Source organism: Diplotaxodon limnothrissa, linkage group LG10 (assembly GCF_057381915.1).
Source record: "Diplotaxodon limnothrissa isolate DT_005_m linkage group LG10, D_limnothrissa_male_GT1.1, whole genome shotgun sequence".
NCBI classification, from domain to species: Eukaryota; Metazoa; Chordata; class Actinopteri; order Cichliformes; family Cichlidae; genus Diplotaxodon; species Diplotaxodon limnothrissa.
In genome coordinates, this window is record NC_140605.1 from 22,327,390 (window position 1) to 22,346,399 (window position 19,010).

Genomic DNA, 19,010 nt, shown 5'->3' on the forward strand with positions numbered 1-19,010 from the left:
TCTACGGGTATTTGCACAGCTCACGCCAACCTCTGAGCACAATGTGAATGGCCACATTATCAGGCATCTGCAATCTATTCTCTTAATCTGATTGCTTTAATCCGGTCACTCCTTAACCCTGCTAATACCTGCTCCATGGCCTGTTCATCCTTCCTGTATATATTAAATAATGCAGGAGACTGCATGTTCCCCTAATTTATCGCTCTCTCCCAGCTGGATTTGAAGTGACAGATTTATGAGATTGCCATTTGCGGCTTGCGTGTAATACTGCCAGTTGAGGGTCAGTGAGACTGACAGAGTCAAAGCTGTTTGATGACCTCTCTGTGATAATGACCATACAAGAGAGAAGGACACAGAAGGACAGGGAAACAGATAAAAGGAGTAGAAGGTTATTGGTGTGGGTGGGTGATGAAGGAAAAAAGGTGGTTGGATGGTCATCTGACAGAGTAAAGCAGACACAACCACATCTCTTAAATGGGCTACATGTGATACCCTAGAAAAAACTGGGACAGATTCATATCGGTATGACGAATCAAATCAATCTTAGATGTCAGTTAACACTGTACACGGAGAAAATAGCTTTTTTAGATCAAAAGAAGAAATCTTTTCTTGAATGCTTTTTTACTGAATTTGAGATTATAAGATTGTCTCCTCTCTAATTTCTGTCCATTAAATCAGGACACAAGCAGGCTTATTCAACGTTTTGTTAGCATAAACACTAACCTGGCTTTGTGCAAAGGTGAAAACACAAGCACCTATAGCTCTATCTCTTAAGGGTGCTTTATCCCACAGGCTTCAAACTCTGTTAGGGCCTGGGGCAGAATATACTATGTCTCTCTCACACACTATAAGTATAGCATCTTCATTCCAGCTTCTGATCACTACAATGGACTATGACCAGAGTCAGAGGTAAAAGTAATATATTTCCTAGTATGCTCCTTGTTCATTGAAACATCTCAGAAAATGTGCCAAATGATTAAAATAATCAACCAAAACAAAATAATTTGAAGATAAAATGGCATCGGCACCCTGCTTCTTGCCCTGTCTTGACCCTGAATTGGATAAACCGAAGAGAATGAATGGATAGACTGATGGATGGATGGATGGATGGATGGACGGACAGACGGACGGACGGACGGACAGATGGATTTAATGAATAAAGCATTTATATACTACATACATGAAGTTTGGTTCACAAGATAGAACCATAGCTGACACTTGTAATCTGCCTAATATAATGGATTTGTGTATTTTGTGTAATGTACAAAGGATAATAGTTTGTCATTTCTGGACTGTGCTGTGCACACTGACAAGGATATGTCACAGTACGGCTGTGTGCAGGCAAAAGTAGGACCCAAACGCAAACTCACAGAGACAAAAGGTAAACTCAAAAAACACAGCTTTATTGCTGGCGTGGAGTGGGACACGAAAAACAATACAAAATAAACTAAACTGGGAAAACTAAAGCACAAGGAGCCACAGGGAAAAATCACACAGCTATGATGGAGACTACGACACTGACAAAGAGAAACACAGGGCTTAAATACACAGAGGGATAACGAGGGAATGAGACACAGAAGGAGGGCACAGCTGGGAGAAATCAGGACTGGACGAGACAGAGACGCAAAACTAGAAACACTCACATGAGGCATGGACCTTCAAAGTAAAACAGGAAGTATCACACAGAGACGCGAACTAGACACAGTGGAGACAGCAACTAAGAAACAGAGACAAACCATAAGGCAGAGGTCTAAGAACCAAAATACACAGAGGGAAATACTCAGCTTTGAACACAAGAGACTAGACTAGAGGGAGTAACAAAAGACCAACCATGAGAACATAATGCACAATGCAGGGTGACAGAAAACAAGAAACTCAAACATGCAAAGACACACCATAAACAGAACAGAGGGGGCACAGAGAGACATGAAGGGCAGGGGAGACTTAACATGGGTTGAAACACAAGGGGGAACTAATAAGCAAATCAACATAGGAGGCCTAATGAGCTAAACATACTATAAACATCAAAATGAACTAAAACTCAAAACACTGGGTCCTAAGACCCAGGATCGTGACAGAGCCCCCCCTTCAAGGGCGGATTCCAGACGCCCAAAACCAGGAAAAACAAAACAAAACCAAAAACAACCCACCCAGGGCGGGCGGCGGGGGTCCAGGACGGAGGGCCAGAAACAAAGCCACAAAAACACAATGTCCATCAAAAACACAGGAGCGCAGGGAACAGTTCACAACTCCTCAGGGGGCCGACCCGGAGGGTGACGGTCCAGAAGTCCATAGTTCATTTGATCAGGGGGCCGTCCGTGCGGACGGCAACGGCGGCGCCCAAGTGTCAGGCGTACCGGCCGAGGCTTGGAGGGCACAGGACCAGGCGACGCTGAAGCAGAGGCAGGACCAGGCGATGCTGAAGCAGAGGCAGGACCAGGCGTAGCAGAAGCACAGGCAGAGGCTGGCCCAGGCGTAGCAGAAGCACAGGCAGGCCCAGGCGTAACAGAAGCACAGGCAGAGGCTGGACCAGGCGTAACAGAAGCACAGGCAGAGGCTGGACCAGGCGTAACAGAAGCACAGGCAGAGGCTGGACCAGGCGTAGCAGAAGCACAGGCGGATGCAGCTGGACCAGGCGTAGCAGAAGCACAGGCGGATGCAGCCGGACCAGGCGATGACGAAGACTCGGATGCAGCCGGACCAGGCGACGACGAGGCGGTCGCAGGTGGCGGCTGGACAGGCTCCTCGGGCCCTCCAGCTGATGCGGCGTGAGGCTGAACGGGCCCCTCGGACCCTCCAGCGGAGACAGGAGGCTGGACGGGCTCCTCGGACCCTCCAGCGGAGACAGGAGGCTGAACGGGCCCCTCGGACCCTCCAGCTGACGAGGCGTGAGGCTGGACAGGCCCCTCGGACCCTCCAGCGGAGACAGGAGGCTGGACAGGCCCCTCGGACCCTCCAGCGGAGACAGGAGGCTGAACGGGCCCCTCGGACCCTCCAGCGGACGAGGCATGAGGCTGAACGGGCTCCTCAGGCCCTCCAGCGGACGAGGCATGAGGCTGGACGGGCTCCTCGGGCCCTCCAGCGGACGAGGCATGAGGCTGGTGTGGTTCTCCGGAACCACCAGCTGACATGGCATGACCAGTAGGTGCAGAGACCACCGGCTGAACAGAAGGCTGAGTGGGTGACGGAACAGATGACTGAGCTGAACAATGGGGAGCTGGCTGAGCTGCACAGTGGGCTAAGGGCTGAGCTAACGGAAGCACGGGAAAGTGTACTATGGACTGGGTGGCTAACAGCGCTAATGACTGAGCTAAAGACTGAAAGGCATGCAGTAGTGATGGCGGTGTGGATTGCAGACCGAATTCTCCTGAGCCCTTAGTAGAAACAGGGACGGGCGCAGGCACATGCCGGACACTAGCCTGGAAACCAGAGCGGGGACCAACTGGGCCTCAGCCTCCCCCACCCGAGGAACTGGTACGGGTGCAGAGGTACGCTGGGCCCGAGCTGCCCCGGGAGGAGAAACACGAGCAGGAAAAGGAGCAGGCTCAGAAAAAACAGTCTTAGAAACAGCAGGCTCAGGGTCGACAAAAACAGATCTATCAAAAATGAACCCGCCGTCCACTTCATGTTTTGCAGTCTTAGTATTAGCAGTCCTTGTTTTAATAGTTTTTGAAATCCTTGGGTTGACAGTTGTAGAGTGAGCTGACTTGGGGATGACTGAACCGGACCTGACAAAACCCGAACAGATGGAACCGGAACTGAGTGTGTTTGACCTGGTAGAGTGGTTCACAGTTTTCCCTTTAACAGCATTTACAGCCTTTGGCGAGTGCTTATTGTCTGTGATTTCTCCCTGTTCAGAGGGAGCAAAATGAAAAAACTTCTCCCAGTCTATGTCATCGTCCATCAGGGACACATCGACAGGATCAGGAGTGTGTCTATTGTTCTTAATGTCCAGAGAAGCGGAAGAAGGATAATCAGTGTTACTCACCACCGGGAGTTGCTTAACATGGTCCATCTTATTGCGGCGTGTGCGCCGCTTCCTACGGGGAGGGGAAGCGGGCGGAGAGAATAGCCGAGCCTCCGGCGTGCAGAACGGCGACACGGAGGCTGGAGCGTGGGCAATTGAAGGGACGTGGAGAATTCCCACCTGAAGCGGCCGCGGCTTGGGTGCAGGTGAAGCGGCAGGTGGGGGCTTTCGGCAGCTCCGGGGACCACCGAGAGCCAGCCGCGTTCCTCGGAAAATCCGCCCGTAGTCAGGAGTGCGCCACGGCCTCAAGCGGAGCTCCTCCTCTAGCTCAGCAAAGGCAGCATCCTGACGCTCACGCAGCTGAGAGCGGTTTGCTGGGTCCATGTAATGGTCGTAGTCTTCTAAGACCCAGGATCGTGACATATAAGCCTTAACACTGAAGTTCACTGGAAGCCCACATACACAAATCTGTACTTTTAACTCCCACCACCCTCCGGAACACAAGCTTGGGGTGATCAGGACCCTGCCATACTTGACAGAAAATGTTCCCTATGGCAGAAGGGAAACAAAAGGAACATATACGTGTACACAAGTACATACTGTACTTCAGACCCAGCCATACCCTCGGACATAAACCTGTTCATCCGTAAAACAAAGCTCCCAAACAGAAACTAAGCAACATAGTGTACGCTGCGCAGTGCAGTGAGGAGTGACAGATGGTTTGAAATAGGAGTAAAAGAGGCCACCTATGTCCACTGTGGAGGACCATCATCGAAGGAGGTGGTGGCTTACGGCAGGTGCCTCAACCCTGACTCACATCAAGTAACCTCAACAGGTCACATGATAGGGTGGGGCAAGGTCTCACAGTGGTTTCACCTGAAACCTCTGGTGGTAATGACCCACGCCTTTTTTCACACCTTGTCTCATGTGATGACATACGTGATTAATAGTGTGTCAACGACCACCTCCTAAGCAGCATTAGGGCTTAAATACCTGGGACTTTTGGTTTTTGAACTGAAAGAGCCTCTTGGATGAGAGGTGAAATGGGTTTAAAAAACTTAAAGCTCTCTTTCTGGCTCTTGTTTTTCCTGTAATGTAGATGGGACAATTTGATAGCCATGAAGCTTTTTTGCTAAGCAATCTGCTTCCTGGTTGTCACTACATATTTAACTGTATGATTACATGACAGCTGCTTTTGATTTTGGATTGAATAGGCTGTTTTCTCATAATAAAACCTATTATAAGACAGTGTGAGTACAGATGTAACACAGATAGGAGATATTACATTAACCAGCTTTTCTTTTGGTATACAACATAACTCCTTGTCTAACAAGGAGAGATTTTATCCACAATTCTTTTGAATCTTTATGTCGATGATGTGTCAAAGAATATGAGAGCCTGTAAATTTAGTGAACCACATCATGTATGCAGATGATCTTGTGGTCTTCAGTCCTAGTAGTGCTTCTCTCCAGCAGCTACTTCACATATGTTCTGCGTATTACTCGCAATGCCTGTAAGAGCGATATGATTTCTAGATTCTATATAGATTAAGGAGGAAATCTATCTCAGATTTCCAAAGTTTACATTGTCAGATAATAATCTTACTGTCAGTAATGAGATCAAATATCCTGCAGATCTTTCTGCAGATCCAATGACAGATGACAACAATATTTATAGGCATGACAGTTAATGTATGCTCAAGCGAACATCCTCTTATGCAAATTTACTGCATGTACAGAATGAGTGAATATTTCTTCATTTAGAGCATACTGTACACATTTGTATACAGAACACCTGTGGATGAAATACAGGGAAGCGAGCTACATGTAGCTTATAATGATGCCATGAGGTTGTTACTAAAGAGACTAAAATGGCAAGTGAGATGCTTGTAACTGCTGGAATCAGTATATTTAAAGCTTTATTAAGAAATCTCATGTTTAAATTTATATTCAGGCTCAACACGCCTGAGAATGAGATCACTGGGCTAAATGGATATCAGGTTTGGCAAAACATGAGTCTTTATTGGAGGCACTCCTGTAGTCTCTTTGTGGGTGTATTTCTTTCTATGGACAATGAGTGCTGAATAAAGATTGACTGATTGGGAAACATTGAAAAGAGGAGTCTCTAGCCACCTGACAAAAATGATAATGCTGAAAAATACTGCAGAGTGCAGTGGCCAGTGTGAAGAGGACGAGGTTTGCATTTAAGTTATGCATGAAAAGGAACACCAAAACGACCACCAAAAAAAACGATAGCATACCTCCTTGTTTCATCTCCACACAACAAATGAGCTAGGGATCAAAAAGCCCGAGCCAAGGATGCGCTTTTACTGAAGCTTTGGTGGGGGGGTTGGGTTTCTCATTTTTCTCACGACCTGATATAGGCTGCATCGTGAAAAGACAGGATAGCGATGGGAGGAGGGTTTTTTTCTGCCCTGAGTGGGCAGGCCCTTAAAGCACGGCGTGGTTATATTATTGGCGCATAGCTGTTAAATGATGAAGAATTTTAGAGAGGTTGCCGGTGGTCCAACCAATCGCGTACCGAGGTGTGGCCCCGTGAAGGCGTGGTCTAAGCGAAGAGGGGCCGTCCCAGAAGCGGAAGTGTGTCTCGGCTGATCTTTCGCTGTCATTCGGCCACGGTCGGTTCCAGGAGAGAGGGGCAGCCAAGAAGCAAGCAAGCACACACACAGAGGATCGGCTGGCTCTGAAGGAGAGACAGTTAGTGAGAAGAAAAGAAAATAAAGCGAACAATGAAACCGATCGAATAAGGCTTTATGAACGAACCGAGTATAAGTCACACACTGCCACGTTAACAAAGCTCTTCGATGATACGGTCCAGATTACAGGCAGCAGATAGAGAGCTGTGTCATTGAGCAGGCAGGACACGTCAGGAGAAGGGAGAGAGAAAAAAAAGAGCTGACCGACTGCACTGTACGAGTCAGCTACTAAAACCGCCTCTGAAAACCTTTGCCTGCCGCACTCATTGTTTCAAGGACACCGTCTCGCTCTCAGCCCGAGGGAAAGGATCTCGACACAGACGACGCCGAGGTCGAAAGGTGGTGATCAGAAGGTGAGGAGATGTTTTATTCGCTTGCCTTCAACCTGTCCAGCTAGCTAGCATTCGTGCTAACGGTCGTTAGCTAGCAAGCTAATGTTAGCAACGGATGGAAAAGTTAGCTGGTCAGCTAACAGCGATTTAAACTGCTTCTCCGTCGACGCGTGAAACCGATTAATTAACAATAATTTGCCCGACTGATAAAAAAGCCGTATTAATATAAACGTAATTTTGATAGTGGGCTCTTCCCAGGGTGCTGACAGCTGTCAAACAAGGTCGAGTGTTTTATTTTTGACGGTTTTGTTGGTTTTTTGTCAATATTTTCAGCCTTCGTTGATATTTTGTGCTAATGTGCGTTTCTTGGGTGATAATTAGTTGCCTGTCAGTTGGTTTTCGTTAGTAAAACGTCCCCAAATGGAGACTATATGCTCGACACAGCAGTGGTTCTGGCTTTACTGGTGGCTGCCAGCAGCTCAGCTGTAGACAATCTGGCAACGTCACGGGGTTATAATTAGCTAAAGATGTAACGTTAACTGGCTGGCTTTTTTTAAGGATGAGCTCTAAAGCCACAGTACAGTGAATGTTATATGTGTGTAGGATCTCATTTAGAACCTACACATAAAGAGATTTCCATGCCTCTGTGTCCCCTCACTTCGTTGTTTTTTTTTTTCTAAATCCCTTGATCTGTTGGTTAATGTGAGTGGGTGACTGCTAACTCAGTGCATGCCATGCTTGTATGCTCTTCTCTCTATAGGACCAAACGATCACGGGATAGCACTTGTCTGTGGGGGGAGAAAACAAATGGGGGATTACGGGTTTGGAGTTCTAGTTCAAAACAACACTGGCAACAAGTCTGCATTCCCGGTCCGAATCCACCCGCATCTGCAGCCCCCTCATCATCACCAAAATGTGTCGCAGAGCCCTGCCGCTTTCATAAACAGCACCACAGCCGCAGGGAATGGCACCACGGGAGGCTCTCCCTGGCTCTTCCCTGCCTCCGCCACCCACAACAGCGTGCAAGACGAAATCCTGGGGGGGCCAGAAAAACCCAAAGCACAGCAGCAACAGGAAATGCAAGAAACGCAAGAAAAGCAGCAGTTGTCTCCTGGGAGTCACCAAGAGGGTGGAAGTGGCGTTGGGATAATTTCAGAATTGGAAAAAGCCAGGTCCGAGGAAGGCAAGACAGAGAATGGCACATCTGACAGCAGTAATGGAAAAGAGAAGCAGCTCCGTCTTGAGTCACCTGTTCTGACAGGCTTTGATTACCAGGAGACATCTGGTCTCGGGGGTACGGGCCCAGTTCAGTCCAGTACAACCTCGTCATCGCTTTCTGGCTTTAACAACTGGTCACCCGCCATCCCACCTGCGCCATCAACAATCATCAACGAGGATGTCAGCTTTTTCAACCCGGCGTCTGCCAGTAACGGGCCTCTGCTGTTCCAGAACTTCTCACACCACGTCAGTCCAGGGTTTGGTGGGAACTTCTCCCCCCAGATCGGACCAGCTGCTGCCTTGTCCCAGCACCACCCGGCTCCCCCACCTCATCCCCATTTCCAGCACCCCCACAGCCAACACCAGCAGCATCGGCGTTCTCCAGCTTCTCCCCACCCACCACCGCCCTTCCCACACAGGAATGCAGCTTTCAGCCAGTTGCCGCATTTGTCCAACAGCCTGAACAAGCCCCCGTCTCCCTGGGGTCCAGCCAGCTACCAGAGTCCCTCTCCCTCCCCCGGCTCCTCCACTTCCTGGAGTCCCGGAGGAGGATATGGTAGTGGTGGCGGCTGGGGAGGATCTCAAGGCAGAGATTATCGACGCGGGCTGAATGGCGGGATGACTCCCATTAACTCTATCTCCCCATTGAAGAAGACCTTCCCTAACAACCATGTGGCATCCCAGAAGTACCCTCGAAACAGTCCCGCAGGCTTTAACCCCAAGTCCTGGATGGATGATGGAGTTGGCCGCAGCGATAACATCTTCCCCTTTCAGGTCAGTTTGCCTCTAAGATGTTTATTCAGATGGTTGAGTGGGAATTTTCACTAACTGTATGGAATTGTCCTCTTTTTCTTCCCAATTATGTTGTATACTAAGCATGAATGTCCAGCGTATATGTCTGGTTCTGAATATTTTTCAGTTGTAGCTGCTCATCACCTGAATTATTAAACAGCAGGATGTCATTTATGTGAACTATTAATATTATAGCATTATGTGGTACAGCTTCTATTTTTAGACACAGCAGGAGGGCACAGATTTACACGATGCTTTTGCTACTGTGTTAAACCTGTTATTGGACTCTGTACTTTTATAGCTGAGCGTCCTTTGCGATGACTAATGTGGCTCTGTCACTGCAGTGGTGTGTGCCATGTGAATTGGGGGGGGGGGCGCATATAGGAATGGGGGAGAAGACGGCATGGACAGAAAAAAAATGATAAGATTTTATAATGGGAGACTGGGAGAGCGAGGTACAAAATGAAGACGGCGATGGAGGGTATAACGACAGACAATAGTGTCAAAAACTATATCTGCATTAAGTGATGAATAACAATACATTATGGTTAGATTGCTTTTGTTCCAGTCGTAAACAACCATTAGCAACAAACGGTGATATTGTAGATCCATGAACCTTGCTCAGTTCTTTATGCTTTGCATATATTAGGCTCTTGACCTATTACACTGTGTAAAAGAGAGCCTGATGATTTATAAGATTTAGAGTTACATTAATCACTTACTGTATGTCATGGCATGGGTGGCCACCCCTTAATAAAAAAAAAAATCCAACCTGTTCATTCATTTTAAAAGCTGGGTCCACATACAATGAAGACTGCTTAAATAATTGTACTGTCACATGTAGAAACCAGCTGTAATGGAAAGAGGTAGAGGGGCCTGGAGATAAATTCATTCTATTGATCTAGCCCGTGATTGATTGTGCTGGTCGTTATAAGGAGGAGGGGAAAGAGACAGAGGTGGCTATAGACCCATCTGGGCCTATCCAGTGAAATGTTTCTTTAAGTACCCTACATATCCTTTACTTTTTTACGTTGTGACAAAGTCCCTGCAAGTTGGTGTCAGTCGTAGTCGTCGTCATGGATGAAAATAGATCGTGTTAAATAGTCCTGGTGGCTGCATGTCTTTTTAGATTCAGCAGCCTGTCAACATCATAACTGAACGTATAGATTGCAGATTTCCTGGACACGTTCTTTACCAGTGAATCCAAAATTCTCTAAAGATGCAAAGTAACTTAAAACTGTTAAAAGTGATGCTTGTTGTGACCTTTCTTCTTGTCCATTAGCAGTTAATGACTCAACACTCCACAGGCTCAGCAGCCAGAAGGTTGTGCGGACATGTCTTGACATGTATTAGAGAGGGAGCACATGCTTCTCAGTAGCTATTTAGGATTAATGTTGTTAACAGCTAATTGCTGTAGGTAGTTGTGTGGCCCAGGTTCGTGTCTGACCTGTTCCAGTTTGCTTTGATGAGGAGACTATTTAAAGGGGGCCTGTTATTCTCATTTACAGTTCCATATTTTTATTCTTGGACTCCACTAGACTAGCTTTGCATGATTCAGTTAAGACATCCTCATTTGTCTTGTACAGGGTGTTGGTACAGTTCATCCAACGTTTGAAATGAGCTTTTTTTAGCTCCCACCCCATCATTGCTTAAAGCCACTAAATGTCAGTGACCTTCTGTGGTCTCTGATTGTCACCACACTTGCTGTGTGGACTTCCCTTAAGAGGACAATATTAGGAACATCCTCTCTCTTTTAGCTAGTTTTCTGGCAGCATAATTACAAGGATGGTGGCTCACTTATTTAGCATTGTAGTTTAAAAAAAGATAACTAAAATTGTAACAAGGTAGTTAGCTAATTTATAACTTCATCCTATTGCTTCTATTAACAGTTTTTACATGTCAAAAAGATTTAAAAAGCTTAAATTGATTAAATAACTGGGCAAATGTTGTGACCTAGTTCTGTATTACCTGTTCAGCTAATATCCGTCCTCTTAAGTTAATTAGTTACTGTATGCAAAATCATTTGTTGTGATATGTGAACGGGGTCATCAGTGATAGAATACTATAATGATCTTATAGAAGCATCACTTTCGGCTCATGCTGGAAGGAGGGAGGCTCTCCTGTGTCTCACTTTGTCTCCATCCTCCTCCCTGCTTTGTGCAGAGGTGCACATACGCAGCTGTTATGTCTTCATGAGCACAAAATTACAGATTAGCATGGTTGGATGGTACAAAAAAAGCTGTTGGCTTAATAAAAAAAAAAAAAAAGACCAGAAAAAGTATAATGAGAAAGAAGTTCCCAACATGCTTTGTAGATTTAAATGCGTTAAAAGCATTGTAACGCCAGTTGTAATGCAACTGGTGTCAAACAGCCTGTAGATCAGATTTGGGTTTCTGCAACAATTTTGAGAAGCCTGACTGTTACATCCCGGTGTTAGAGTTAAGCTAGCTTTCCTGTAGCTGCAGTATGTTGTTCTTCCTTGTGGTTGAATCAGATCAACTAAAGTAGCATTGTCCTCTTGCCCCCTTGATACTGCAAGGGCAGATGGAGGATGGGCGTAGAATGGCCTCCCTGTCGGTGTGCATGTCTGAGAGAGGGAGAGGGACTGATTATGTAAGTGTAACTCCTTTTTTAAAATAACAACACATTTAAAATATAGGTTTCAATAACAAACAAAGGATAACAATGACTGTTAAGAAATTGCTGTGTATATTTATAGTCCTCAAGCTCATTTTGAAACCTGCCGCAATCTCCACTTTTGCTTCTTTTCTTCAAGAACATCTCCTTCGTGAATCTGTACTTTTCAAGCATATGCACGGTGGCGTAATGGCAAGTCGGACACGATCAGTTCACGCAGATTTGTTTTCGCCTCGCTTTGCGTGGATGTGGATCGGTATTGTTTTGCCCGTAGTTACATCTTCCACTCAGATCTGTATCAGTGCTGCTTGTTGCATTGTGTAATGCAGCCGCTTTGGAACATTCACTTCATATGCACTTCATGTGGATATTAGGATTTGTTCCAACTGAGATAGTTTACTACATGTAAATGAGGATTTGCTTATAAGTCTGTCAAATTCTGAATCACATCAGTTGTTTTTCTTCTCTTTTTTCTTTTTGTCAGTTTCGATCCACCACAAAACAACCGAATCTTGAAATGTTTCATTTTGGTGTGAGCATGTACTGTAGGTCATGATGTTGTGGTGAAGTGGTTACTGTAGAAACCATTGTTAAATTACTGCACAGCCAACCAAGCGTCACATTTAATTGCCAGTGCCTTCTCTGTATATTTCACTCTTAAATACATCTATCCAAGTGTTGTTTGGCTTTCATTATCCATGCTTGCATATACATGTGACATGAAAATTGCCACATCGGTCTCATCAGTTGCCTTAAGCAGTTTCCTATCCATTTACTCCCGTAGCTACAGAAATACTCCAGAGGAAGTTATGGGAAAGATGGCTTTGTTTTGCTTTCTTTAAAACTGTTTTTAAAATGGTTCTTGTCAATGTTTGTTGAGATCAGGCATTGTTCAGATGACTGATTACACAAGTTGTCTTACACAAGGCACTCCCGGATTTGGTAAATGAAACACTGTAGTTTGTGTAACTGTGAACTAAACAGACCTGTGTCACATCCCTTCTCCTGTAAGCCTCAACTGTTGGAGTTTTAGCACACACAACAGATGAAGGATCAGTTGGGCATTATTCAGGTCTTCTGTGTTTGATGAAATAACTCCTATTTCATCACAACATCTGCTTCTTTGTGCATTTTTAATGTCGTAAACATGTAATATAGATGATTTCTGTAAGTCAGTACTTTTGTGACCTTTGCACTATAAACTCGCTGCACATAAACACAATAAATCAATAGTATGCAACCAGTCAGATATGTTACAGTGGTTAACTATCCAGACACACTGCTGCTAACTGCTAGCACACAGTTCACTTAGTAAATAACCTTTGACCAGAAATGTGTACTTTTTAAATGTCAGGGAAGTCTTTATTTTCTTCTTCTTCTATCTGTTATTCTTTCCTTCTTTGTCCTCTAATTCTTCACCCGTGAATTTCAAGGTCAGAAGCCTGCTGCTGTGTCAGGTGTACTGAGTGGTTTCAGACTGGTAAATCTGGCCAGTGACCAGGTCAAGACCTGCAGGGTCTGAGGTAGAGAAGCCAGCACAGGATATTGCCTCAGTAAGCCACCTGGGTAACTGTTGGTTACAGCGCTCCTGACTGTTTGTGCAGCTTAGAAATAATGATGCTGTTATCTGAAGGCACATTATTAAAACTGTCTCTGTGTATGTCCAGAAAATCTTTGCAGAGTGTGGTTTTACATATCGCTTTAACCAAAACAACGCTACTTTTTATGTAAAATCAGACCTGTAAATGACCAGTACACGGGGTTGTAAGCTGGTTTGCGTTACGAATATTAGACTATTAGGCCGTTTGTTTTTACTCGATAAGCCTGTGCTTTAAATATTTGTAGTTGGATGCCCTGCGTCAGCTTACATGGGCTCCAGCTCTTCTGTGACCCTGAATTTGATAAGAGGTTAAGAAAATGGATGCATGTTTGGAAAATACTGTAGCTCTGGAGTGGGCGGCACAGTGGTTAGAGCTGTCGCCTCTCAGCAAGAAGGTCCTGTGTCTGCATGTTTCCCTTTTGCCTCCAGATACTAAATCTTCCTCCTACAGTCCAGTGACATCCATGTTAGGTTAATTGGCTGTCTCTGTGTTAGTGCTGCTATATACTGGCGACTTGTCGAGGGTCTACCTCTCCTCTCACACCATGACAGTTGGGAGAGTCTCCAGACCTCAGACCCCACCACCAATCCTGAATCAGATTAAGAAAATGGATGGATGTATAACTGGACGGATGGTGCTCAGGAGCCTAAAGATGATATTCAGTATTTACATGAACCTTTGTTGGTTATATTCTACAAAGGCCAAGGGTGGCAGTACATGCGTGAAAACTGCTAACATCTGAATCTTTAATGAAAATATGATGCAGAAAATATTGAGTGTGAACTAGAGGAAGTGCAGTTGGGTAAACTCTATCCTGTCCAGAGTTAATTGTCAGTAAATAAAAGTTAGACAAACAAAGCCATGGAAGTGGCTGAAAAAGCAAGGCCTGTTGCTTTGTGCCTGATAAAACCGAGAGTAAAATGCAGCTATTTATTATGTCTGGTAATGGCAGACAGAAAACATTGTTTGTAAACTCCGGTTGAGAAGAGATAAGAAAGGTATGTGTGAACATCCGTTCATATATGTACTGTGAACTCCTGAAATAAAACTTTCACTTTACAGCAGAAGTATAAGTTCTGGATTAGCAAGTAAGCAAAGCTAAATGTTATTTTATTATTGCCTGAATTTATTCCGATAAGTAATTTTCTTCTGCTCATTTTTATTTGTTCATAGCTCATTTGTGTCCTGGAGCGATCTGCTTATTCTTAAACTGATATATTTTTGTGGGATCACTAGGATGTCAGGTGTGGCAATGGCAAATGGTTTGCATGGATCAACCCCTTTTTTGGGGGTGAAATGGTAGAATTATTGCTGCGGTTTTTCACAGATGTATTAATAATATATTTCAAACAAGGCAAAAGTACATTTTTAACTCCCTAACCCCAAAGCACACACACGTATATATGAGTATGAATACTCACGTATAGGGCTGCTCAATTAATCGAATTTTAATCACGATTACGATCTGGGCTTTCAACGATCATTAAAAATGACTGAGCCGATTATTAGCCCCTCCCTAATTTATTCGCGACACCTTAAAGGCCGTTCCGTGAAAATATTGTCGGGCATAAACCGGTCTGTGGCGCAAAAAAGGTTGGAGACTGCTGATTAAGAGGACCCGAGGGAAGCTCGGAAAGCTAAGCAGAAGTTATTTGGAGAGTGACTGCCGTTGGTTGAAAAGAGAGTTTAAAAAAAAAAAAAACTTCAGTGGTGTTGCACACTATTTTATATTATTTTTTTAAAGTCATTGTTAACCCTTTAAAGCCGGTCAGAGCAGCACGCTCCGTTTTGCGTAACTATTTTTAAATCCCTGTAGAACCTGAACCGTGTAAGCTAGCGCAATAATTTGTTTTGCATATGAAACCGGAGGAGTTGTACTTACATCTGATGCCATCAGCTTGTCCTCGGTCACGGTTTCGTTCCACATATAGCTTTGCAAAAATTGCATAAAAAGCGCTTGCAGGAACAAAAACATAATATTCCAGAAACACGCTTTGCCGTTCCTATCAGCTGTTCGTAACACTTCCCACAGTGAAATGATGCACATGCTGTTTTCTTTGCAAATTTGCATCATAGGATTGTTTTTTGTTTTTCCTGCAGTATATAAAAATTGCTGTATCTCCAAAATAAAACTATGAAGACACTCAAAATAAATTTCCTGTTGTTGTAAACTATTTTTTGCAACTTTATTGTATTTAAAGTTTTGAGGGATAAGCCTCTTAAATTTCTCCAAGTAGAAATATATGTAAACAAAACAAAAGCGATTTTCAATTTTTTTTGTAGTTTATTGCACTTTTTTGCAATTTATGTAATTACTATGCACTTAATGCATACATATTATTAAAATATGGGCTATAACAGTTGTATTGATGTATAGCAACTTGAAATGCTCCCACAAATGGCACTACAGCATGTAAAAAAAATAATATAAGCTCTGGTGGACTTTGTTCTATAGTAGGTCTTAAAGGGTTAAATAAATATCGTCAAATAATCGTGATCTCAATTTCAGTGAAAATAATCGTGATTATCATTTTTGCCATAATCGAGCAGCCCTACTCACGTATCAGGTAATTGAACTGTAGACCTGCCCATTTTCCTGTGTTAAACACAACACCTTATGGTTCCTGTACACAATCACGCTGACACTGACAAATTTGCTTTAAAGATAAGCCTCAGGCCTTTCAGGTACCCTTCCTTGCCTACCTGTGATGTTCTGCATGAAAACTGTCATGCCATTTCAGACAAATTCTCTCGGTCATTTGAAGCCCAAGGTTAAAACCATTACCACTGGTCCTTGTGACAGTGTTGTTAAATTAGAAAAAAAACTTTCTTTTTTTTTTCTTTTTTTTTTAACTAATGAGCGGTGCACCGGCAAGCACATAACTCTCCTGCTCATACAGCCTCATTGTGCCCTTCTTACGCCCTTGACAGACGCTCTGCAACAGGAAGAAAGGGCACTTGTGTATACGTGTGTGCATAAGCCCTAATTAGTCACTGAAATATGTGTTCAGCAAAATTTGATATAACAAAAAAGAGTTGACAAAGGAAAGTTTATGTTCAGGTGTCTTATAGGGCTGCTCGATTATGGCAAAAATGATAATCACGATTATTTTCACTGAAATTGAGATCACGATTATTTGACGATATTTATTTAACCCTTTAAGACCTACTATAGAACAAAGTCCACCAGAGCTTATATTATTTTTTTTACATGCTGTAGTGCCATTTGTGGGAGCATTTCAAGTTGCTATACATCAATACAACTGTTATAGCCCATATTTTAATAATATGTATGCATTAAGTGCATAGTAATTACATAAATTGCAAAAAAGTGCAATAAACTACAAAAAAAATTGAAAATCGCTTTTGTTTTGTTTACATATATTTCTACTTGGAGAAATTTAAGAGGCTTATCCCTCAAAACTTTAAATACAATAAAGTTGCAAAAAATAGTTTACAACAACAGGAAATTTATTTTGAGTGTCTTCATAGTTTTATTTTGGAGATACAGCAATTTTTATATACTGCAGGAAAAACAAAAAACAATCCTATGATGCAGATTTGCAAAGAAAACAGCATGTGCATCATTTCACTGTGGGAAGTGTTACGAACAGCTGATAGGAACGGCAAAGCGTGTTTCTGGAATATTATGTTTTTGTTCCTGCAAGCGCTTTTTATGCAATTTTTGCAAAGCTATATGTGGAACGAAACCGTGACCTAGGACAAGCTGATGGCATCAGATGTAAGTACAACTCCTCCGGTTTCATATGCAAAACAAATTATTGCGCTAGCTTACACGGTTCAGGTTCTACAGGGATTTAAAAATAGTTACGCAAAACGGAGCGTGCTGCTCTGACCGGCTTTAAAGGGTTAACAATGACTTTAAAAAAATAATATAAAATAGTGTGCAACACCACTGAAGTTTGTTTTTTTTTTTTTTTTTTTAAACTCTCTTTTCAACCAACGGCAGTCACTCTCCAAATAACTTCTGCTTAGCTTTCCGAGCTTCCCTCGGGTCCTCTTAATCAGTGGTCTCCAACCTTTTTTGCGCCACGGACCGGTTTATGCCCGACAATATTTTCACGGACCGGCCTTTAAGGTGTCGCGGATAAATTAGGGAGGGGCTAATAATCGGCTCAGTCATTTTTAATGATCGTTGAAAGCCCAGATCGTAATCGTGATTAAAATTCGATTAATTGAGCAGCCCTAGTGTCTTATTATAGGTAGCTTTGCTGAATGCATACAGTAAGTGAGTTGTTTTAATCTAATCCCCAAGCAGTTCAAATACTGCTTGAACGCCTCCCTTTGTCACTTGTTTTAAAACCCAAACGCACACACTGTTCAGACAACACTGTGTATTTGGTTGTTTTTGGCAGCTGGGAGTAGTTAATATTACTGTTTAGTACAATCACCAGAGCTGAGCAATGTGGAATTTTTAAAAATTTTTTTTATCACAATTCTTTTCTTTAATGTCAGTCTATCGATCAGTATATAATTTTGACTTTTTACTTGTGATGATGTAAGGTTGATTTTGATTTAAATATTTATTTCTGGTCTGCATTTTAAAACGAAATAGGTATATAACAAAGTGACAATCTAATCAGTTAAAGTTCTGTGACAGAAGAACGCAAACAAATGTCTAAATTCTTTGGTCAGTTCCAAATAAATAAAATGGATCCACATTTAAGAATGGAAAATAAATCACTAAAAATGGCATCGATACTTTTCTGTTGATTCAAACCGTTCTGTCCCAGTCTTCTGAGCCTTGGACTGTGTCCTCTGGGGTGTCGTGCTCTGTAATGCATGAGTTTTCGTTAACATTTTCTGGTGTCATTTTGTCCTTTAGCTTGCTCATACTCCTGACGTTCTACTGTACGTGGTTGCAGGAGCCCAGACATTAGCGCATGTGCCACTACCTGCTGCTCTTCCTACGCTTTGCAGGTCACGTTAACCTGATATGGCTCAAACTCTGCTATTCTCATTGTCATTGGACTTTTGTGTTGCCTGTCAAAACATGGATGGAATGAGTTTTATCAACTTTATATTTATTTTGTGATAATTAAATAATCACAAGCGTCAAAAGAACAACTTGTTTCCCTTTCCTGTACTACATTTTTCCTCTTTTTATGATGAATTACCTCACTATTCACTTTTGCTCTCCCCTTTCTTTAACAGCTGTATCTACCTTCCTTCTTTGGCCTTTCTATCTTTTACAAATCTCAGGGATGTAATTAAAAGCTCAACCTTCCGACAATTGAATATAAGCGAACTATTAAATAACCTCCAAATTCTACAGCCTTGACAAATTACACATCACCAGTGTGTAATTTAGTTACTCTTTTTTTGCCTTTATGTTGTGCATCCCTTTACCCTGCCACAGCTTCCATTTTATCTTAACAGCCAGATGACATTGATGATTAATGTTGAGAGTTAATCACCCACAGCATGTTGGATTTAATCATTCTTTGATGACTCTACATGCCATGAAAATCTGTTGGAGGTTGCTCAGTTTGGTGCTGCTAAAGATTAGATTCTGTTTAGAGGGAGCAGTCACACAGTGGTAGCCAGGCCCAGCCCTGGTTTTGTTTGCTTTTTTGTTTTTTTCCAAACATGCTTGACTTGAGCTTTTATGATATTAAAGGCAGCGTGTTGTCGGTGGTCTCTGTTATAGACGGAGCCGATGATAGGCTCTCCTGTCCAAATAAATATCTCCTGTCAAAAATAGACATTGTTTTTTATAGATGTCT

At 43.2% G+C, this 19,010-nt stretch overlaps 1 protein-coding gene across 2 annotated transcripts in view; it reads left to right on the plus strand.

Annotated features, from left to right (window-relative positions):
- The first annotated feature begins 6,609 nt into the window (after positions 1 to 6,609).
- The window catches only part of cpeb4b (cytoplasmic polyadenylation element binding protein 4b), a 34,508-nt gene continuing 22,107 nt past the window's right edge, over positions 6,610 to 19,010 (plus strand). For both annotated transcript variants that reach the window (XM_085364610.1, XM_085364611.1), the window contains exons 1-2: positions 6,610 to 7,036; positions 7,776 to 9,007. In XM_085364610.1, coding sequence (XP_085220736.1) covers positions 7,823 to 9,007 — 1,185 coding nt within the window. In that variant the 5' untranslated portion in view covers positions 6,610 to 7,036; positions 7,776 to 7,822. The remainder of the gene's footprint in view (positions 7,037 to 7,775; positions 9,008 to 19,010) is intronic.